The sequence below is a fragment of the Amblyomma maculatum genome, chromosome 4 (assembly GCF_055883805.1).
Source record: "Amblyomma maculatum isolate TAMU_Amacu chromosome 4, ASM5588380v1, whole genome shotgun sequence".
NCBI lineage: Eukaryota > Metazoa > Arthropoda > Arachnida > Ixodida > Ixodidae > Amblyomma > Amblyomma maculatum.
In genome coordinates, this window is record NC_139347.1 from 21,568,867 (window position 1) to 21,592,356 (window position 23,490).

Genomic DNA, 23,490 nt, shown 5'->3' on the forward strand with positions numbered 1-23,490 from the left:
ACGTCTCTTCTTTCTAGCTTTTTATTTATGGTATAGCACACTAAAAATGAAGCCAATAGTGCTTCACATTGATGTGTCAACCTTGCTAATGGTTCCTAATACTGGTGAGCTTTTTAATCGCATTCAGTCCATAGAGAAACCTCCAGGAGCAGCATGAATAAATCTGTAAATGTAAAGTTCTCCACTGAAGAAGACGCATCAAACTATTTGCCTGACAAATTTTCCGTAACGGTGACCGGTTCCTTCATATGACTTTAAATATACTGCTTGAAATTATTTAACAAACACAGATTCTTGCCCCGATTCAATGTCCTTGTTTGGGTAAATTTAATAAAATTTTGATCATCAAGACCCTTGAAGTACACTTCTATAGTCCCATCGCTGCTACCGAGGCTGCGGCTGGTGAACACCAACACTTATCGTTGGAATTTCGATTTAAATGTTGCTGATTTTTTCATGGCCACCAGAAATATATGATGTGAGTGTATGGCGCCTATCATAGGCCGGATCATAGGAGTGAGGGTGAACGCTGGGACATGATTAACTCCATGTTCGCGCATAATCCTCGGCGGCTATTAAGTTTTTTTTCAGACCAGCCTAAGATGCTCCTTCTGTGCTCCTCAGTGTTCCCTTCTGTCGTCTGACAGATGGCGCATGTCGCTGAAATTGTGAGTAACTCGGACGTATTCTATGCAGGTTTCGAGCAGTAAGTTACATCCAAAACATCAATGGTTAGACTTGGTGGTAGAAATAAACTTTTATGCAGTTCTATTTTATGAAAACTTGAAACGATAACAAACGGTAGATCAGAATGAAAGAAGAGTTTTTAAATTTTTACTTGCCTGAAGATAACGTTGCAGTCCGAGCAGCCGCCGTAATTGACACAGGATGTGGACGCCGCACAAATAACCGGTAGTATTATCCGCAACGTTCACAGATCACAGCATTACTCACACAGACTATAGATAAGCACTGGTAGAGCACAAGCACTGGGGGCACTGCAGCACAGGTGTCACGCGGTCACACGTGGGCCGCAATAACTTGTAAGACACAGTACCTAGTAGCACACACGTTGTGTCACTGAGCGGCGACGTTGAATCTGCAGTCTCTTGAAGATGATTTTGTGTTGTGTTGAGTCCACAGAAAAATATCCAAGTTTCAGGGCGGGACACTGAAGAGCGATGTATCCTGACTTCCGCACGGCGTAAATGCTGGTGCGACTATCGCACTGACCTCTTGCAGCCCGCACTATTGCACACAGACAAGAATATCTTCTATAGTTCCCCCGCTACTGAACACCGATGTGTCTTTTTCAGTGCATAAATTATTATGATCAATCCCTGAAGGAATTTTTCAATCACATTTTTAACACTCAGATGATTCTGAAAAATCGTGGTAGACGTACAAGCAATGAGGCGTACTAGATTCTAGAGTTGTCTTAAATTGTCATTTACAACTTACCTCTCCCTATCTCATGTGGCCAGTGGAATTCGTTATTGCCACAAAGCAAGGCCGAATCGCCGAGCACACTGTCCATGTCGACGTGACAAATAAAGAGTAGTTAATGTAAGCAGTAAAACAAAACAGAGCGATAAAGAATGCATGCATTCGGAGCTGTTGCGGCGCTATGCTCCCCATGTCTGGGAACAGGAGGGAGGCGTAAGGCAAGCTCTGTAAGACGTGTCTACATCTCAGTGGCGCACCCAATACCAACAGTCAGCATTGTAATACGTTCTGCATTTACTAAATAATTAAGGTGATAGTTAGGGCTTGTTGGTAACAGCTGTCAACAAAAATAGCGCGGAGACAGAACAAGGAACATCAAGGACACACCCGAGCGCTCGTGTGTGTCCTTGCTGTTCCTTGTTCTGTCCCTGCGCTATTTTCGTTGACTGCATTTATAATGAACTAATTGTCCTGCACTGATATGCAGCACCATGTGTCTAAAGTCAGGAAATATAAGTTTCGTAGCGGCTACAAACGAATATTGACCACTACTCAGCTTCTCAAGGCCGCCTGTAATCACGGCGTCTTTCATATTTATGCTGAGTTAAAAGTGCAGATAGGCTCTGATGCACCTGCAAAAAAACAAACAATAATGGTGCTACAAAAGTCGTCTTCGTTCATATAAATTTCAAAGTGCAACGCTAGATTAGGTCCTTTTCACCTTTCCGATGACAAGCACACTCACATCTTAATGCCACTCATGCAGACACCGCCTCCTTCAGTGATCAGCAACACATTTTCGCCTTGTACTTCCTTTAGAAGAGGCCTGTCACGCGCAATATGTGCGCTCGGGATTCGTTAGAATTCCTTAGATTATTTTAAAAATAGCATTCAGTGAATACTTTGAAAAAAAAAAAATGAAATGCCAACCTCTGCATGAGCACTGTTTGCATTGCACCGGAAGGAACATCCATTGGTTAAAGATCCTTCCCCCTTCTTGCGAAGCGTTTTGGCTTCTAATTCTAGCAATCTCTTGCGGAATCAACTTCACTGGTATGCACTTCGCAAATTTGCAATAAAACTCTCATGTTCTCTTCAAATCGGTTTGCTCGAGATTAAACTGATTGTAGGTCGGGTGTAGGATTCTTCACACACAAAATGACGCGAAAGTGTCACGTTTGGGAATGAAAGAGATTACGAAGGGGTATCACGTGGTTTGTATTTTAAATTTATTGGTCATGAATTCATTATATACAAATATATCTTCGCTCAACCTTTACATCTTGGCAGTAATACAGAGCACGCTCAGCTGATTCTTTGTTCCTTCTTGAAGAAAATGTCTATACAATACTGAAAACAGGAATGTACGCTCAATCAATGGTTCTATCCTTAAAACAATGCATGTTAGTAAATGAAACACTGCTCAGATACATATGCAACGCTAATATTTTTTTACTCTATACAACTCAATTCTGCTTTATTTCGACGAAAGAAACCTTCCAAAAGTCTACGATATGCCTCACACACGCTATATAGCTATAGCGATGTCGAGCTAACAGTCATAATTCCTCTCTGTACTGGTAAACTTTTTTTACTTTACAAACACTGTAGGTACGCTCCTCCAGTTTCCTTCATGCGCCTTGCCATTCTTCAAATAATGGTCAAGCAGGCAGTACATAAGTTCATGTGCGCAAAATGTATTGTTCTTCGTCGGCGATCTGCAGCAATACACATACGACACCACTGATCGATGCTGCTTAGATCGCGGTAAAAAGGCTCTTTTATTTGTAGGGAGGTGTGCAGCTTTACTTATATCTTTGTTTGATTATCTCGGTGGTAACAAGGCAATGAAGAAATCGCGCTGATATGAAAACATTGAGGCCCCGTCGGTGGTCTTCCTTTCGCTGCCATTCCATTTCTACTGGACAGATGCGTACAAGCTGTGCCGCTGAAGCGATGAACGGTATTTCATTTCTGAAAATATATATGAGAGCGCGTAAAACACAAACTACGGCAGCATTTAGAACATACAAATTGTTTCCAACGTATTATGCATATGATTTCACACAATATAACACTTCGGAACAAATGTCAGACGTTGCTGGCAGGCTAGTTGTAGGTATGCTTTTACCGAGAATAATGGCATCGGTTTTCTTATCGTGGCCTCATTCAGGATTGACAGAGAAATATTGAGGAGCGCAAATCATCTGTGATAGATTCTGACATCAGACGCAGGCTAGTGCAAGATATGTTTTTAGCAATTCTAACTGCATTGATTTTCACAAAAGGCTTTGAGAGTAATAGACTTAGGATCAAAAATTCTCTGTGACACGTGAAGAAAATGTCTGCAGTTGCGGCAGATAACAAATGTCGATTGCAAAAAGTTCATAGAATGATATCGCGACTAGTTTTCAAGAGCCCTTGGCACCTTTTACTGCGCCTTTATTCCTACAATGCGGAAAGCTCAACGCAAAATATTGCTACTTAAAAAAAAAAGCAACAGCATCCAACCCACCCTGTTCAAATCGCTCCACGTCCCTGTCACACTCGGTGTCCGAGATTTCGTTAAACTCAGGCAAATTTCCTCCGGAACAAGGCGTATGAAATGCGCTGTAGTGCAAGTCTCTTTCAGTTAAACACCACCTGTAAGGGCGAAAAAATGAGAAAAAACGAGCAGAAAAGAAAGTCACACTTGCAAACCAAACAATACATGGCCAAACTTCAACGCACACAAACCGACACTCGAGATTGGGAGAAATACATTTATGACTAAGGGCAAGAAGAACAAAAAAAGAACATAGCGAACAGCTTCCCACGGTAAGCCCTCCAATACTCGATTTGAAAACAAAGCCGAGTAAAAGAGATAGCACACTATTTTTGAGTAGCATTAGCGTAATAGCCAATCTAATGGAAATTACATTAGCATGCTGCAGGCAACATGCTGTTAAATTGAGTTTGATCATAACGTTCAGACAACAGAAAAATCTATTTAAAGTGTCGACGAAATGAAATTTTAAAATTGAAGCCATCACTGCTAATGTGCTAAAATAATATATGTAGTGATGTTTTGCACTTCTTTTACAAAGGGACATTTATTTCCTTGAGCGAGGTGGTGAGGAAATTCCGTGATTATTAGAAGTGTGTGAACTATAATATGTTAACAAAGTGGCGTCATCTCATTAAATAATAAAAAAAATGCTCGATCAGGAATTCTCTCCGTAATACGACTTGTAATGCTCGAAATACTTTTGTATATTTATTACAGATTGACATGTGCAATTTGTAAAATGGAGAAAAAAACATGGAAAACATTTAAACGTTTCCTACGGCGTTCTTTAACAGGGGGAGATGGTTTCAGCGTAGCTTTTGGCCACATTAGGCTCAATGAGCTGGAATAGACATTTCATCTCAAAATCAATTCTAAAATGCAGCTTACGCTTTGTCGACGAATTGATTTCAGTCATATTTAAAAACAAGCGTACGAGTATATTTATATGTGTGTTCAGTTATTGCGGCCGTTTTTAGTCTGGAAATACATTGCCATGTTTTGACGCTAAATGCAAAAAGCACAAAGACAGTTTCTCGGTGCTTTTTGTGCACGCCAACTCTATTTTCAGGTTAACGTTCCGCGAACGCGCATTCCAGCCCGCCTTAGGTACGCAATCACGCAAACGCCGCCGTTCTAAAGCTGTCTACTGGCATCATCTGTGTATAATTAGCCCAGCTACACGCATTGCACTTAAATATAAAAAATATCGCAAAGAAATAAACGGGACTGTTTAAGATATATTTCAAGTGTCCAAGCCTGAATTTGATGAGCTTTACATTTCAGTGGGTCTGCTGCTAGTACACGCAAAGACAAAATATCGCACTCGAGGTATTACGTTTATCAAGGAGAGAACGTACTAGGCACCGTATCCCCCACTACGGGAAATACCGAAGGCACTATATATTCGCACTAAGAGGGATAATTTCAGGGGATCGCTGTAGGCGGTGTAACATGAAACAAAAATTTAGCACAAAGAGGGATAACAACGAAAACTCAACAAAAACAAGGACAGGCGTTGCACACAGTTAGGCATGCAGAGAATTAATTGAACATATTTGCATGCGCTTAAACTATAAATCTTCGATGTAATCACCTATTCAATAGCCAGCCCAACGTCTAATTTTGGTTCCCTTAATATATTACAAATAACCCAGCAAACCTTTCAACAGGAATAAGAAAAGGAACGTGGGAAATAATGAAGTGACGCACACATTGTCTGCAGCCAGAGCTTTCTTTTGCTAGAGATGTAAGCAGAATTAATAGGAAGTTTGGAAGGAAAAATTCATACATAAATTCTCAAAGCACGCAGCGTAATATTAAGTGATGATACACTACGCGTCCCTTCGAGCATAAAATATGCAAATACGAATAATATAGCGGGAATCGTCGCACCCAGTCAAGAATCAAATATGAATGACTATTACGCATGGGGGGGAAGAAAATGTTATTTGCAGACAATTTTGTGGGCCGAAAGTACCTACTTTGTTAGGCGACAGCTAAGTGGATAAATAATAATCTTCTGGTGGTGCATAAATTTGTACCGCATTTTCTGCGCAAAAATTATTTCAGTTATTTGAAGCGAAACCGTACTTTGTACTTAACCCAAATCTGCTCCTCTGTCTGACCTGTATCGATTTCCCGCAAAAAACATTTCAATGAAGAGGCCTCAGCTGCAAGCACAAAATATATCTTCTTGAAAATTACTAAATATGTCATAAACAGGAATTTAATATTAATATCGAGAAAGAAAATCTCTGCTGAGAATTATACTGCAGCTTGGAACAGGTCTTCAATGATGTTAGGTGAAGCACGTTTGCGAATGCTGGTTACGATGTGCCAGTATGTTATGAGGCTAAAAATATTTCTCTGCCACAAACCGAAGGGCTATTGCATAGAAATGTTTACTTAATATTAGTGACAAAGGAGCAGCAGGGCCTCGTTCCAGAAGAATAGTTCGTTGCTTGAAGCAACAAAAGTTGTTGCGATAAGATATCCTTTAGAGGTAGCCTGAAAATCACTATGCGCTTTTAGTGTAACACAGAAACTACTGCACCGCATAGTGTGTAAAGGTGTGAACTACAGCACGCCTGTACTGCTTTGCGGTTAATAAACTCTTGTTCGTTACAATCATGAAATGCTAGAGGTTACCTCAATGGGCGATGCGCTAACGCTAAACGCCAGCACACTCTGCCGATCATGATTGTTACATCGGGACGCCACCCGCCGCCATTCAACTTGTGTCTACTCTGCCAGGTATATACGAAAAAAAAAAGTAGGAATCGGGGTGTAAGCATTGACATAATTGATTTATTATCCATGCGAACAGAAGATAAAAAAGGACATCAGGAAGAAAATGAAAATAAAATCATCAGCGCCTAATGGAAAATCATTCTAGACCGCTAAGATGGGACACCGATGCTAGAAATGAGAAGTGAACTCCCCTTGGTTCGAAACAAACATCGAGCAAACGAGCAAGAAATTAAATAAAAAGAGGAGGCGGGTGGACCTACCTAGCGGGGTCTACAGGAGGGCGGGTATTTACCTGTCCGGCCGGTCGGACTCGCCGGGCTCGGACCAGCGGTAAGCACCACCCGACGCGTGGTCGAGGGGATCGGGGCAGCCGCCGGTGTAGCCGTAAGCCGACGCACGGCCCTTAGCCGCCAGCCGCTGGTAGTACTGCTCCTTTTTGCACATCTCTGGAACGAGTACACGACGAGTTACCCTAAGGAGCGGTCAAAAGGACTGACGTCCGCCATAACACCAAAACACCGGCAAAGCGCAAATGTCAACACTACTGTCCAGAACTCTATAACGGCTTTGCATAGACAGCAATCTTCGAAGAGCAAAACACAAGAAACTCACCTATGTGATCTTGAAGCTTGTCGTTACATAAAGTGTGCTTCAAATCACTTTTATATGCGTGTGATTTCTGAAACAAAGTAAAAACAATAAACAAAAAACAGGTGGGCAGTGCATAGTTGGGCATAAAGCAAAGTAACGAATTCTGTACTCGCCACTAAAAGTTGTAACTACTGCACTTAATTTTACGTTTCGCATCGAGTATAGACAGAAAGGCTAAGGCTTTTTAGGTAGATCGTATTTATTTGGGAAGCGCGACACTTCTGTGGTCTAGGGAGCAGTATTCCGTTTCTATTCGCCAGGACTGAGAAGCCTGCATCAGGAGAGAGCCGCACCCTTCATTTACCTTTCGTTTTATTCATTTCGCACTCACCCATTTGGCTGTTCCCTTTCCCTCTTTCCTTGGCTATTCTCTTGGCTGTTCTCTTTCCTGCTTTCCTTGCTTCACTTCTATGTCTCAATTTCTCGTCATTGGTCCTCTAATGCTCTCCCGGTAACAGAGGTGGCCATTGTGCTTACAGCAGTGGAATTTATGCAATCTTATCCACTGGTTTTAAGATAATGCTGTCACGTGGCCAGCTACTGCCACATATCTCTCCCGCAGTAGGAAGCCAAAATGCTATCGGGGAAATACTTGACACCTGCTGATAGTCAAGTTCGACTCGTCGAAGGCTAGCATTGATAACCGGCCCCTGGCTACCGGCGCATGCGTCGCGCCTTTTCCCCCTCTCGTTTTATCTTTTCTTTCATTCCAATGCTTTTCTATATATTCGCAAGCCGAGAATAAACGTGCGGTCATTCGCCGGGCGACGCTGTCTGCGGTGGTTGTTTATTGACGCTGTGGACGGTGGGCCATACGCGTAACAGTGGCGACGAGGATGGGATTAGACTTTCCTAAGTGGTAGAGTTCTTAAATGGCAGTTTTTTGTTGAGCGAGTAATGTTTTACGCGAATAAAAAGAAATCGTTCTCTAAGCGGTTCTCAGGCCTGATTTCAAGACTTTCCATAACTACGTATACACGTTTTTCTGCAGCAGTTAATTCTAACAATAACCAGTCAGCCACACATTTACTAGGTTTGGAGAAAGCCCACTTTATATTCAACCACAGCAATCTTGACATTATGTGTTGCCCGTAAGGATATACATAAATATAACGCACTGGCTTTTTAAAGCTTGGTTATATTCGTTTAGGTCAGCCAGTACATCATTAAACCAACCACTGCAATAAATCGGTATCCACGGGGTCATGTCTGTACCACTACGTACGTGTCGGATATATGTCGACTAAAACAAAATGACATCAGTGCTTTACATTATTTTTTGCCTGTTAAATGCATTTCATGTTTACAAATTTTCTTTCTGTCCATCAAGACGAAACTAAACTGCTTTCACGATGGCTGTTATATCAAAAGGATTCTTAGAACACATTGGTGCTGCAATGAGCCGCAATAAATTTCATCTGTACAGTCAAAAATATTTGTCCAAACAGTAGTAGGTAAACATCAAAATATATATTTTGTGTTTAAGCATGAAAATTCTAGGTATATATTTCAATCACTTTATCCCAAATCAACTTCTATCTTCGCTTGTTATTTTCCCAGATAATAAAGTCATTATTCGACCCTTAAAAGAAAGGAAGCCTTCAGTCTTACTTGTTAAATGTACTGTTTAGAATATAAATTCTTACTCAGAGATAATTTTCAAGGCAAGTAATTAAGAACGAACAAGGGCGATGTGGTGCACTCACGGATCCGTCTCGCGGATGCTGCGGGACGTCGTAGGTGTGTTCAACCATTCTGGAAGAGGCGTAGGGAGACATGGAGACACCCGCCGCGGCCATGGCACGAGGACAGGGCTCGTCCCCGTCGTCGCCGCCGCTTCCCCGCCGGGAGATGTCGGGTAGCTTGGACGATGCGTATGGCGACGGGTAGTATTCGCGGCTACCAGCGTCACCGCCACCTCCTCCACACCCGCCTTGGGGCTTCTCCAGCTCGGACATTATGAGTGAGTCCATCTTGAGGTCCTCGCACATGCGAACGCCTGGAGATACAGGAAGGCAACAGTTCGCGCGGACTGTAAAGCAGCTTTGGTACCTGGGGCGGTAGGAAAAAAATTTGATTGGTTGACAGGGTCATGATGTCACACAGTAGGATCTCGGGCCTATATTTTAAACACCACATTCAAATAAAAGTAACGAATTGTGTCAAGCCTTAAATGAAGCCACTATTGGCTTCGACGTTCCTCTACTAGGGTATATGAGGAAATATTTTAGTTCAATGGTATAAATTTCTCTCCACTGAGGTTTAAACCGAAGCATTTCCGTGCCAGGCGAGCACGCACTGCACAGGCCACGAATGCTCGTCGACACCAAGCGCATTACAGGGTCCTCTAGATAACGCGTTGTGGTGAATATGACTAACTTGTGTTAGCAATATTAAAGTTAACGTTATAATAATACTAAAATGTTTGATACATTAGGAGAAGGAAGTTCACAGAGTCGAGGAATAATTAAACAGACGGTTCAAAGTCGTTCGTTTGATTTCTCTTAAGGCAAAGCTTAAGCGTTCTTATATATTTTTTGTTATCGACTTATAAAGAGGCGCACAAGGTCTACGTTTAACATAGCCGGAACAACGCACCTCGATGAGATAAGGGTAGCATGTCTCAGGGGCGACATAAGGATCACAAGTTCGATTCCCAGCAAATTATTCAAAGTTTCCTTCAATGCACAATAGTTTATACCCTCACGTGTTAAAATGATGTCCAGTTCATAATGCGACCGTGTAATCACAAGTTATAAAGCCGGTTAACAAATTACATCTTTCTGTGAAATCAGGTAGTTCTTGACCAATCTCTATTTTCTGAATGCTAGCTTCACTGACGCCGCATTTTTCGCCTATAGGGACCCTTAGCACGACTGGGTTATGATGTCAGGCCGAGCTTCTCTGTGTCATTATTCAATGAAAGGTGTTTGACGTAGACTTATGCTGCAAAGTATCCAAAAGGTACCCTTTTCCTAGCTTCATGCGCACTTCACGTTCATATCCAGTCTTCAACTGATGGCAATGGGAATTGTGCACCTGGCACTGATTATCATTTCATTTGGCTGTACGCATGGTAGGATTTCTCTGCGGCGACAATGGCTTACACTCTCCTCAGTGCGGTGGAGGGCGACAGCCGAGGAGTTCGGCGTAAATCAGCCATAGAAGCACACCTGCTGATCATCCTGACCCTGCGCCACGAATGGCTTTGACTGTACGACACCTTCTGTCCACATTATGCTTGCTGCTTTTCGGCTATGATGTCATGCACTTAGCTAACCTTTTCTGAGACTCGCAGGGCTAGTGTAGTTTCTGCGGTGGTGAAGAAAGTTGAAGTACACCACAAAACATATGTTCTGCGGTGTTCTTCAACTTTGATAAGCCTGTTCACTTCAGTCATGGTGAGTTAGTGCAAAAAAAAAGAAAAGAGGGAAGAAACGAAAGAGTAAGATACGACATGAATGCTATTTCGCAACTACAACGTTACAGGCAAGAACATGGTATATATACCGAGCTCGTAAAGGCGTAAACCAAGTAAACAATATGTAAACGTCACGTAAAATGTAGGGCAATAATAAACCCTAGGGGAGTGCTGAGTAACAAAAATTGGGTACAGAAACCAGAAAACGTCATTTTCTCACTCAAGGAAAGCAAGAAGGCAAAACTAACTTCACGTTAACTTCGTCATCTATCGGATTGAACTCGCCTAACTTTTCAGCATTATACAATTTAGGTTAGACCTCTGACTTTCTCGGTACTTCTATTCCGTACAGAACATCCTTGTGAAGAGCATTTAGTTTATGTTGACATGCTTTTACTATCTTCATAATTTGATAATCCTCAGTAGTCTTCATGCTTGAAAGATGATTCAAAATGAAAGTGGGGGCGGTGTTTCCGGCAGCAAACTGAAAGGCAAGGAGACAGAGGACAGTATACTTACCTTCGTAGGTACTGATGGCTGATACTGGCGATCCAGAAGACCTCCTTCTGCAGACGAGCACCATGATGGCCACAGTTACAGCCATCAGAACAATGATAGAGCAGCAGATTGGCACAATGATCGAGAGACTGCGATAACGAGAAGTGCTGCTTTCACGTCCGGCCTCTGATATCTTGTCGGGCTCCAGCGGATCTGATAGAGAGCAATAGAATCCATCACTTTTAACTCTGCGCCCTCCATGAGATAGGGTTTTGATCTGACTTTTAAATTAAAGGATGTTTCTTTTTTAGAGATTTAAAAAATCTTAAAGGTTGTTTATTCTAGCCACGCTCATAGCACTGCTTATAGTGGATTCTGAATTTTTACATTCGTTCTCTACAGAGGATTAAAACCGTATTTATGCAGTCTCGAAGTTACAGCTCGAAAATTTTTACGAAGCAACAAAGTGTACTCACTGCCGCCGATCGTGAGCGTAGCGGTGGTGTACTCTGCTTTGGTAGAGCCAGCACTATTGTAGGCAACCACCAGGAGCTGGTACCAAGTGCCGGGCACTAGGTCAGTGACCAGCGCCACGTCCCGGTCAGGCAGCACTCGAGACGAGAGCAGCGTCCATTCGGGCTCATCGCGGGGCCGGAACTGGACGAAGAAGTGGCTGATTGGGCAACCGCCGTCACGCCAGGCGGCCAGAACCAGGCCCAGGCTCGTCACGTTGGGGACTATGGCCGCCTTGGGGGAAGGGGCCTGGGGTGCTGCAAGTAGAACGGTAGGAAATGCCTTGACCATTTGAAAGGGCGAGAAGCACTGATAATAATCCGCTCTGCAACCGCAACCTAAATACGCGCGCTACTGCATTCTACTTCTCACCTACTTAGCATGAATAACACATCTAGGGAAGCCAATTTAGTTGGGTTAATGGCATCCATGAGATGTACAAAATTAAACCCCTTTAACTGTCTCAAGCAAATTATACTCTTGGAAACTGAACGTTATTACGCATGAAGTTGAACCATAATGTTTTAATTTAGAATGCATAATAAGAGAAAAAGAGGCACTCTATTGTAATGCACATAAAGCAAGGACTCGAAATGTCCTTGCCACCGACGTAGTTTCCAACGCAAATTCAAAACTAAAGGCAGCCTATTCACTCCTGTTCTGAGAATGATATGAGCAGATGAATGTATATCGTTTAATTTCGCGACCCAAACAGCGCAGTTTACCATCTTCAGATCATTCTTGAGGTGGTGATGTGATGCCTCTGCGTTTAATTTAATTTCGTGTGCAGCGGCTTCTTCACCAAAATACACAATAAGAGGTCATTATAGAACTACTAACCGCGCTGCAGGTTTTCAGAGTGCCTCTCATTGCATTCTCCTTTACAAGGCTGAATTCAAAAACAGATTTAAGCTAATGGCATTGGATGAATTGCTTTCGTTTGCCATGTACGTGTTCAGTGAACAAATCCGAACAGAGGGCATAAACCAAAAGCGGCCTTTTGCAGAACATGAACTTCGTCGATTCAAATATTTAGCCAAGAAGCAACCTTAGTTAAAGTATATATCAGAATACAGACCCATACTCTATATTGCTGTCTCTGAGGAGTAGAGGAAATATTTTGCCAGTACATACGCAAATATTGTATTGAATATTTATTTCCAGTAATATACAGAAAATTGGATGTTGTGAATCACTTATATAATGAACACATTTGAACACTGCTGGGCTAGCAATTACAAACCTGTTCCTTCTGTTTTGACCTGCAGTAGCTCTTCCGGTTCACTACGCCCGTTTCGGTTGAAACTGAGCACAGCCAAAGAGTAGGCAGTGCCGCACTGCAGGCTTTCGAAGAGGTAAGCTTGCTTGTCGGGACCGAGGGAAACCTCGCTCCACTCGACGCCTTCGTGCATTCGGTAACGGGCCACATATCCTGTTCAGGAGAAGAGAAGAAAATTGCCGAGCGCTACACTTTATATATTGTAGGACTGTAACGTTGTACGCCGACACAGACAGTGTAACATGATCTACGGGAAGAATTGCGATGCCATGTTTTAAACCATTAGCTATATAGAGTTACTTTGTCGTCTTGCCAATGCAACTAATATGCATTTGTGAAATTCACACGTTTGTGGTCGTCTTCAAGTGTGTTTTCTTTTGAATTATCATATATTTTCAAATGAATTTATTTGTCACGTTTATCAATTTGGTTTTATTTAACATGGTTATATCTATTGGTTCGCTACTTGTGTTGTATTTTGCTATGTTTAAAATGAAACTCCTGCTGCTTTGCAGGCAGTATGCCTGAGCGATAAACGAATTTGACTAATTTGACCTTGGGGGTAATCAAATCATTTGGGGAGCTCTATTATCCTTTCCTTTCTAATCTTATTGCGAATAGCCTATTAGTTAGCAAGGACAAATACGTCTATGGTGCTTCTGACAGCATCTTGATCGTTTTTGTGAAAGTGGCATACCTTCAATGACCTCTTTCGCCTCGTCCTGTGGTGTCCAGCTGACTTCGATGGAGTCAGTCGTTGTGGTTGTGACGCTGACTACTGGTGGTGGCGGCGGATCTGCAGGCAAAGAGAGGACTAGAATTTTTCAGCACTTCGAAGCGTACTTGTGAGCTATTCGGAAACTTTAGCGGCTTCATGTGCAGCGACGTTAGCCTATAATTACGTTAATAAAGTTATGCACCTGAGAATACGTTGATCGTTAATGATTTTACCAACGTCTTATGAATAGAAATTCGACTGTCCTGCACTTATTCAGCTGCCCTGGGAAAATTACATTTCTTGTTAAATACGTAAAAGCAAATAGGCGCTTGTAAGAGAAATAGAATTCACTTTACAATAAAACGTTAGCTTTCGCATGCTTCAAATTAACAAGAAAGAAGTTTGATTGTTCATACATAGAGGCAGAAAATGTATGCCTCTGGTTTTACTTCTGACATTGCTTTTTGAATAATTTGAACAGCCTGAACTCGTAGAAGAAAGCAAAAATTGAGGCCATTTCCGCACTAAGCACAAAAATTTGCACTATAAATACATCTTCAAAAGAGACATTTTTTTATCATGATATGCTGTAGTGATGAAGGCCACAATCTACATGCTTTTATAAATGTGAAATAAATTGCTAGCCTGCTGACAGATTGCTTTACGAATGGAATAATCGACATTGTTGACCTTTTCTTAAGGAATGGCAGTGAATGGCGAGAATATCTGCAGAAAATAGAAACAATCACTTGTGTAGTCTATCACCGCAAATGGCTATTACTATGCGAGCTATGATGTGTTGTGATCGAAGCAGAACCGAAACAAAATGCTTCCTCTGCCTTCAGTACCGCATGGACTGGTAGCGTAACCAATTCGTATTTTTAAAGATATATAACTGACGATTGAATGGACAAACAAAGTTGTATTACAGTGCAGCTGATAACATAATGAAAAGAGCTTCGCACAGTCGTTTAAACACATTCCAAAATAGTTTATCTGAAGAATCACACCACACTGCGTAGCAATGACGAGAGGTCTAGCTTATATGGAGAGAGCATGGCTCAGGTCACTGACCATGCTCGTGAGTCTGCACCATGATCTCGTCAGACAGAGGTCCTGCCCCCTTCTCGTTGTAAGCCTGCACCACGACCGCATAGGCGGTTGCACGCTGCAGGTTGTCCACCACGCAGCGAGTCACGGTGCTGATCCCGCCGCCCGAGGAGGCACCGGTCGTGCCTGTGATCGTCTTGAAGACGTACGGCTCAGTTGTTCCATGCACCCTGTAGCCTACGTAGTATCCCTGGATATCGCCGTATTGCAGATGCACGGGGGGAGGCTGGAGCACATAAAAATTAGGTACGTAAGCGTAACGAATCGGAAAAATTCCGGAAAAAGAACGTTTGCTATGAATAAAATGGAGAGTATATGCGGGGAAATTTATAGGTTTAACTTATTCACGCGTACCGGTCACAGCATCATCTTCAGTGACAGCAAATAGCCGTAAAAATTATTGCTGTTTTGTTTGAAGTTCATATGGCCTTGTCAGCTATGCGTAATCACTATGCATAAACTGTACGTCTTGAGAATAGCTCATTTTATTGATATCTTTCATTACCGACAATATTAGTGATAGCGTTTGACACGTGTTGATTGTAAAGAAATATATTTTAATTAACAAAAAAATAGAAAAGCACTATTTAGAAGCAGCAAAACGACCCCTTGAATGTATTAGCCACGAGTTGTACGACAGTAATATGACTGTTGTCCTCTCAAAAAATCATTATGCCGCTCGTGATGGTCTCACCTTCCATGATACTTCCACTTTTGTTGAGCTGATAGCCATCACCTTGACGCTCTGGGGTGGAGTCGCAGGAACTGCATGTGCCGCAATAATAATGATTTGCATACCTGCATGACTATTGAACGATTTTCGCTGTTACCTTTGGAAAGAGGACGAAAGTAGTTAAAAATTGTCTTAAAACTAGAACTCTTACGAGACAACAAAGAAAGAATTCTGTATTTTCTGGCTAGGCCAGTGATGATTATATTCACATTCTGTATTAATGGCGTAACTACCTGAATAGCTCTGAAGCTCGCCTAATTTTCACCTCATCGCAAAGTCTAGAATAGTTTAATCTCACCTAAATAGGCAATAAAATGGGCATCTGTGCATTTTTATTCTTCTTTCCCAATATATATATATATATATATAAAGGAAGTAAAGGAATGACAGGTTTGTGCATCACTGTCAACTGTGTAATGTGCAAACTATAATAACAATGGGACGCAAAGGAGAAATCCAAAGTTACTAGAAATCTGGTATTCGTAGTCCTTAGGCCGTAGGACTGAGCGACAATTAAGGAACACCGAGGTGCGGCCAGTCAAACCATACAACAGATCACCACAACCGTGCACGACTGCTCTCACCTTCGCCGTCAGTGATGACAGTGAGTGCGTCGCTGGGTGGCCCGATTCCTATGGCATTCTCGGCAAGCACACGAAAGTTGTATTCCGTTAGCGGGTGCAGGTCCTGCACCGTCACCTGGCTCTGGTCCGCCTCGGCTACCATCTCGCTCAGCTGTTTCTCCCAGGACTCTGCGCATTTGGGGATCATGGCAAACGTCGCAGGAATACTGTTGTTTTTGATGTCATTATGGGCACTGAAATGACCCGATATTGAGAACAGTTACTGACTCTCAGTGGTTATTAGCGTAAAGTATGCTCATTTCGTGGAGTAGTAATGTATATCATACTGCTACCTGGTAGCTTATGTAATCTATTTAATCATTTTAAGAGCCTTGTTTTATTTGTGCCAATTTGCTCGGCGCACTCCTATGTTTAATTTTTCTTTTTGCATTAAAATATTCCTCTATTTGTTCGACGCATTTTTATATTAGCTTTAAATTATTTGAAAAATATCTATATTTTCCCCGGTAGAAATTAGAAAGATCTAAGCACGAATCTTTTTTAAGCGAAACGTTTTTGCGCAAAAACGTCTTGAATGGCGCTTTTAAAACTGGGGAGATAAATAAGATGTTTTGAACGGGACCAAATATTGAATGCAGTGAACCGCTCAACATTGTTTCAACTGCAACTACTTCTGATACGCATTATTCAACAAAGAAAATACCTATGCTCCTCTTGTACTGCACGATGTACTTCGTGATGGGGGAGTTGCCGTCGCTCGGACTCTTCCAGAGGATGGTGACAGAACGGCTCAGCACATTCAGCGCTTCTGGCCTGGGAGGTTCATCGGGCCTGTCTTGAATAAAAAAATACGAATACGATTGCATGAAACTACGCTCACAAGGTGCAAATTATAGCGTATGAATTCAGGGCTGTTTTTGCACAGGCTAAGCAATAAATATAAAGCAAAAATAAAGCAGCGATCCAAACTACAGGAAAGCATGGAATGAGAAGCGTCGACAGCTACCGAAACCTTAGCTCCTATATTACACTAGCCTTGGACAAGTTTTACAGGCCACGATCGTGTGTGAAGAAGATAAGCAATAGACAGACCCTTTCTTACTTTCAAAAACTTGTTCTTCCCGAATTTACATATGGGCCATACATTATATGAAGTTTGCCATCATTAGTGAATATTCATAGAACGAGCTAATCAAGCACATTAGGCACTGATGGTAGCGGGTATGGTACAGAAAAAAAAGCAAGTAGAAAAAGCTCATTTTTGACGTGAACTATACGCGCTGACCTTTTTCGACGACCTACTGTGGATTTTGTTGCTTTCAACAATTCACCCAAGCCGGGCTTCGGCACAGGCGTAAGGTCATGTTGGTTTGAGCAACCTTGTTATCAGCGCAATACACGCTGCTACTAATTTACTAGTTAAAATTATATGTAAATTAATACTAATAACGCCTACCTTGTATGGAGAGGTGCGTGACCTGTTCGTCATGGCCATAGGCATTGGAGACTTCGCACTTGACCGTCCCGGTGTCGTTCTTCTCTGCAAGAAGAATCATCAGCTCCGACCAGGGAGACTCCTCACGAGAGTGATCCCTGATGCTGTACCTGTACATGGGAGCAAAGCAATGCGCGCGACTAGAGCAGCGAGACCCTGGTGCTTCACGAAAGCCTGCAGCCTTTGACAAGAGGGCAGAGACAGCGTTTTGTTACAGTTAGTCAATATAATTCGTTGTCGTCGTTTTTCTTCTTGGAAAGGTGGAGGATCGGGCTAGTTGGGGCGGGTTTGACATGTCAAATCTTCTTAGAATACTCGCGGAAATGTTAATCTGCCGAAATCGAAGCAAGTGGTGCATCACGTGTGTAGCATAGGGACGAGATAAAAGGAAATAGTTGATGGTATTTATCACACTGTGACACAAACCGTGGCACTGAAAATATTCACAACTGAGGATAAGTTCATTGGCTTCATGTGGTTTCATGTGAATTTGCATAAATATCTATAGCTCACCCCACGGTGAGAGAGCAGCAATACTATCAAGCGCAGAGAACTCTTACCTAGGATTAGAGAAAGCTTTGATAGGCTTGTTGTCCTTGGACCAGAAGAAACTGATTGGCTCGTCTCCTATTGCTTCACACCGCAGCTTCACCATCTGTCCTTTTCCGGCCATGTGGGACATAAAGCGCTGCCGTACTTTCGCAGGAGCTGGCGGGAACGAAGAACAGAAGAGCTTTTTTATTTTAAATAACGCCACTTCATAACTAGAATTTATGACTGTTTCTATCAATAGGAATCTATGTTTTGACGCAAAAGGAGTAATGACAGTCTGTTGTTTTAAAGCACTGGCCTGCTTACCCAGATAGCACTGAGGCTGTACTACAGCTGGAGTAAAGAAGGCAATTTGCACTCCGCAACATTGCTGGCAAAACAACTGCGAGTGAATTTCATAATCTGCTTATTAGAGTTTAGACAGCGAATTTTGTAACCCTTTTTTTTATATGTGTGACCACATTTCACATCACATTTCACATTTCACATCACACATTTCAACATAATATGTGTGACCACATTTCAAATTTCACAGCTTCCACACAATCTCTACTGTCAGAGAATCGCTATTGTTTAACATGCTTTATTAATTCTAAGCCACACGTATAGATCTCCTGGCCCCGCCGAGGCGGCGCAGTGGCTGTGGCCCTCGACTACTATGCTCAAGGATGTTGAATCAAATCCCGGCCTCGGCGGCCGCTTTTCAATGGAGGCGAAAAGCAAGGCGCCCGTTTGCCGAACGATGTCAGTGCCCGTCAAAGAACCGCGGGTTGTCAAAATTCTGGAGTCCTCCAATACGGCGTCTGTCATAGCCTGAGTCGCTTTGGGACGTTAAACCTCACCAAATTAAACCAAACCAAACCGTACGGATCTCATGTGCACAGTGGTGTTTGGTGCACTGCACAAAGCAGTGCTGCTCACCGTGCACGTTGACTTGCACGACGGTGTAGAGGGGGAGCCCGACGCCATTGGAGGCCTCGCACATGTATCCTCCTGCGTCAGATGTCTCCACCTCTTGGATTACCAGTGACCCATTCACCAGGGCTTGCATCCGAGAACTACTGATTACTGTGCGGAACTCGGAGCTTTGAATACCTAGAAAAGACACGTGAATATTGATTTTCTGAACTGCGAAAAGGAAGATAATTTCATTTGTAAAAATTTAGGCAAACTTATTGATCCCGAACCATTGTCTGTATGTCCAGCAGGCAATAAATAACCGCACTTCTTTGTAGCAGTCGACAAATGCAGTATATATTTTTGATTAAAATGTTTTGTCAACCATTACCTGCGGTGAGACGGAGTTATGCGAGAACCACCAATTTCTTTTCATTCACAACACCCGTCGAAAAATAAAGCAGAAGAATTTCAAAATATTAGTACAAAGAATTTGAATGGAAGCTCTGGGGAAGAAATAAATTATAAAACCCAAAAACCATAATTACTGACATGCTTTCATTTTCAGAACATATTGCGAAAAATACGGCAAAAGAAAAAACCTTCAAACCTGCCGACTTCTTCCAACGAACCCTTGGTTCCGGAGTGCCATCCGCTTGGCAATCAAGAACAACACGTTCACCAGTAGTAACGGTCGCGTCGGCAGGCTCTAGCCGCCATCTTGGTGGAGCTGGAAAGGAAGCAAAGCGAGGACGATTCGACGAATAAACGCTCGTGTGCACTTATGATGGATTGTGCAGAAGTTGCTAGAATGATGTCGGCTTCAGTATCGGCAAATATAGATCACCATTTAATATAGTGTTTGTAGCTGCAGAATAATAGGATTCTGTAATTTCTAACTGAACATGGTTCTAACCACGTAATTGGGCACTATTCTCGAGAACTAATGGCTTGTATTTATTTGTAAGGCTAGAACATATGATGAGTGTACTTGGCACATCGTCTTATTGCTCATTTAAGAATTCGTGTATATAAGCGCAGAGCAGTAGAATTTATTCAGTAATGATGGCAAATCATTACTGAACAAAAATGAGCATATAAAGTATTCTAATATTTAGCTTCTACTATACATAGCCAGGCCGGTTGGAATATTTTATTTCGTACCTGTTCCACATGGCGCTGTGAAAACAGTGCAGCTAGCTGTATTCCCAATAACTGCATTTCTTCACTGCTGCTTATCACAGCTGTTGTCAGTGCATGCTATTTGGTTAGACAGTGGGAAGGCTCAACCCTTCAAGAGCAACAATGAGCTACGCCTTGCAACTGACCGTAGACGACCAGCGGCGCCGAGTAGTTGACCGCTGCGGCCTCATTGGACGCCAGGCAGGTGTACACGGCCGTGTGCTCTTCTCGCAGCGACTTGAATACTAGCGTGGAGATGAAGTCGTCCACGTGGCCGAAAGAAACTCCGTCGCGGCCGGGGGCCGAGTCCAAAGGCACGCCGTCACGCAGCCACGATAGCCGAATTGGAGGATCCCCCTCGGGCACGCTGCACGTGACACTGGCACGAGAACCCAGCTGGGGCTTCTCGGGAAACGAGAAGGGCGTGATCGATGGAGGAACTGCGCGCGCAACAAGGTGAAGAGTTTAAGATGAAGAGAAGTAAAATGATTTAAAGTGAGGCTTTTTTCTTATTTTTCATAAAGAGCGGACGCTGAACGAAAGTAGAAAGGAATTGGGAACAAACTCCAGTAAAGTAAAAAGGGGTCACGTTTTAAAGGCCAAAAAAAAAAATATATAAAAACATTAAGACGAATGCTACATAATCTACATTTGGTGCTTGGCTTGCTTTTTATTCAAAGTTTTGAACGCAGCGCTAGCTTCTATTTATGGTCTTCGGTAACTTGTCAAAATATAGGCGTGATCTTTAAGGTGGAATCTGAAAACTAGAAGCTGAGTAAGAACTTTCAGTGAGTGATCATTAAAAAAATATATTTAGGCCTAGCTTAGCAGATATAAAATTTTTCCTTCCTTGTTTCTGACCCTTCCTTCACTGCACGCCGTTTCACGTGCGGTGTTCTATCCTTAAACCGACTCTATTTATATTCCATCGTTACGTTCACGGCTATCGCACCACGCAGGCAAGACGAAAACTTTCACTGTAAAGCGTGCTCTGTCTGCATAAGAGAATAAGAAGGGAAAAGCCAGCTTTACAAGCTTAGGTAAATGGGTTTTTCTATTTCTAAGAAAGCCGTGATTTTTGCTTTAAGAACAGGGCTCTCATGCTGACTGAAAATGAAATATAGCATAGAAGTAATTTCTTCATCCAAGTGCTTGTATAAAACAGTGAGAAGGGAGAAAATCTGAATATTTATGGTGTATGCGATGCACGGGACTCGCAACCTGATATAGTATAGTCATGTTGCACTTTGTACTCACCTAGTACCCGGAGATGCAAATGATTGTGGGCCTCCGCCCCGTGCTCGTTGCGCACAGTGCAGGAGTACCGTCCCTCGTCGTCCTTGCGGCTCACCGTCTCCAGCACCAGGGATCCGTTCTGGTAGGACATCACGCGCTTGCTGCTCGGCAGGCTCTTGCCGTCTGTGTCATCGAGACCGTAATCAACGACACGTGCTGTCGAAGTTTTTGAAAAACTGCAATATTTGCAGTTCTTTTATGATGACACAGTCATAGGAGATAATTTATCAATCATTTCTTCATGGGAATAAATACTGAGGCAACATGCGAAATTGGCAACAGGACGGCGGTGGGGAGCAGTATGCTTCGTGTGGTTAAATTAGCGCAACTCACGGAATGCCCCATCATGATTGGCTCCTAATTATTGTGCGTGCTTTTCTAATTTACTGGACGACGGCGCTTGTTTAAATATTAATGGGCTGTTAGTTGCTACGAATTCAGAACACTTTGGTTGATTTTGTAGGAATTCTGAGTTAGTACCATTCTCACTCCAAATGTAGAAGATTTCGTATTCTTTCTCCCATCAGATGGAAGTACTGATCGGCACAGTAGGTAGAAAATCTGTCACGGAAATGCGGGGAATCCAATCAGGCACTCTAAACTAGACAGAACGTTTCTTCACAAACAAGGTTTTTGTCATCAGTGCATCTTATGGGGTGCGAAATTAAAACAAAATTAAGCCATACAAATAACGCGTGTATAGGAATTCTGTCCCCCTGTCCCCCTATACCTGTCGCACCGTCCACCTCGCAGTGAAAAGATGAGTTTACTAATTATGCAGGTCAGTACACAAAAGAGCCAGCTGGCAGTGTTTAGAGATAACAAAACGGGGGAGAGATATACCCGCTTTTCTCGGGGAGCACAGGTGAGAGAAACAACGGAGGAGAAACTTGCATATAAGGAAATAGTTGTCTACAAATATAGAGCCGGATATAATAAGAGAAGTGGTATAAGGAAAAAATCGCTTATGAGACAAGACCAATGTAAAAGAAACCCTGGTTTACAGAAAAACTCGGGAGCAGCGAGAGGCCATAATGTGCTTCTTAATACTACATAGGTGGAGTATAATGTCATATTTCATTATAAAATATTTTGTTGCCCTAAAATCATTTTAGATAAAAACTGCTGAAAAGTACAGCCGAACTACAGGCTTGGATAGACTGCTTGACGACAAACTAAATATTTCTGAAAATACTAAAAAATAGACCTATTGATCACAAAGTGAAGGCGACAACGTGTATTCTCGCATTTTTTGCTCGTTTATGTTTTTGTTTGCCGGGATTTTGTTGGACCTATGCGACTGATTTTAACTGAATGCGAGATTGTTTTCTTTTTATAAAGGACAATGGCAAGAGAATTTGATCTTGCTAAAATGTCACCTATTAAGATCGATTTTTTAAAATCTTGTCGTAAGGAGGGTTTCATTCCTCCGGGAGACTAATTCTCTGCTTGCAACGTTTCAAAGAGTGCGTGAGAGAGAGCATGCGCACCTTATGGCTGGACGCCTGGTTGGGAACTTACAGGAAGTGAAATCGAAACGGGCATTGAACAGGCATTGGACAGGCATCCCCAAGCCGCACTCATTAAGAGCGAATGGACTGCAGTAAAACCCAGGAGGTTAAAAGTCGCTAGACAGTCTTCGCGTTGCTACAAAGGTTATACTGTATTCATTTCAGCCAAAATTACCAAGTTTTGTGTCTCGCTGGTCTCGTTACACGGAGGTAATAATTATGTTCTCCTCCTGCATCACCCTAAAGTGCAACGCTATATCGCATATTATCTGCAACTTCCCTTACTTTTCTGCCAGATGATCCAA

The 23,490-nt window shown here is 42.5% G+C and overlaps 1 protein-coding gene across 1 annotated transcript in view; it reads right to left on the bottom strand.

Annotated features, from left to right (window-relative positions):
• Positions 1-2,662: 2,662 nt before the first annotated feature.
• The window catches only part of LOC146190480 (cell adhesion molecule Dscam1-like), a 248,871-nt gene continuing 228,043 nt past the window's right edge, over positions 2,663-23,490 (bottom strand). The window contains exons 10-28 of the mRNA XM_084600899.1: positions 21,636-21,797; positions 20,525-20,818; positions 19,807-19,926; positions 19,221-19,394; positions 18,308-18,455; positions 17,709-17,857; positions 16,956-17,087; positions 16,253-16,420; positions 15,630-15,700; positions 14,900-15,161; positions 13,805-13,903; positions 13,072-13,260; positions 11,792-12,085; positions 11,337-11,528; positions 9,103-9,395; positions 7,358-7,424; positions 7,038-7,191; positions 3,962-4,089; positions 2,663-3,420 (exon numbers count right to left, since the gene is read on the bottom strand). Coding sequence (XP_084457025.1) covers positions 3,365-3,420; positions 3,962-4,089; positions 7,038-7,191; positions 7,358-7,424; positions 9,103-9,395; positions 11,337-11,528; positions 11,792-12,085; positions 13,072-13,260; positions 13,805-13,903; positions 14,900-15,161; positions 15,630-15,700; positions 16,253-16,420; positions 16,956-17,087; positions 17,709-17,857; positions 18,308-18,455; positions 19,221-19,394; positions 19,807-19,926; positions 20,525-20,818; positions 21,636-21,797 — 3,152 coding nt within the window. The 3' untranslated portion in view covers positions 2,663-3,364. The remainder of the gene's footprint in view (positions 3,421-3,961; positions 4,090-7,037; positions 7,192-7,357; positions 7,425-9,102; positions 9,396-11,336; positions 11,529-11,791; positions 12,086-13,071; positions 13,261-13,804; positions 13,904-14,899; positions 15,162-15,629; positions 15,701-16,252; positions 16,421-16,955; positions 17,088-17,708; positions 17,858-18,307; positions 18,456-19,220; positions 19,395-19,806; positions 19,927-20,524; positions 20,819-21,635; positions 21,798-23,490) is intronic.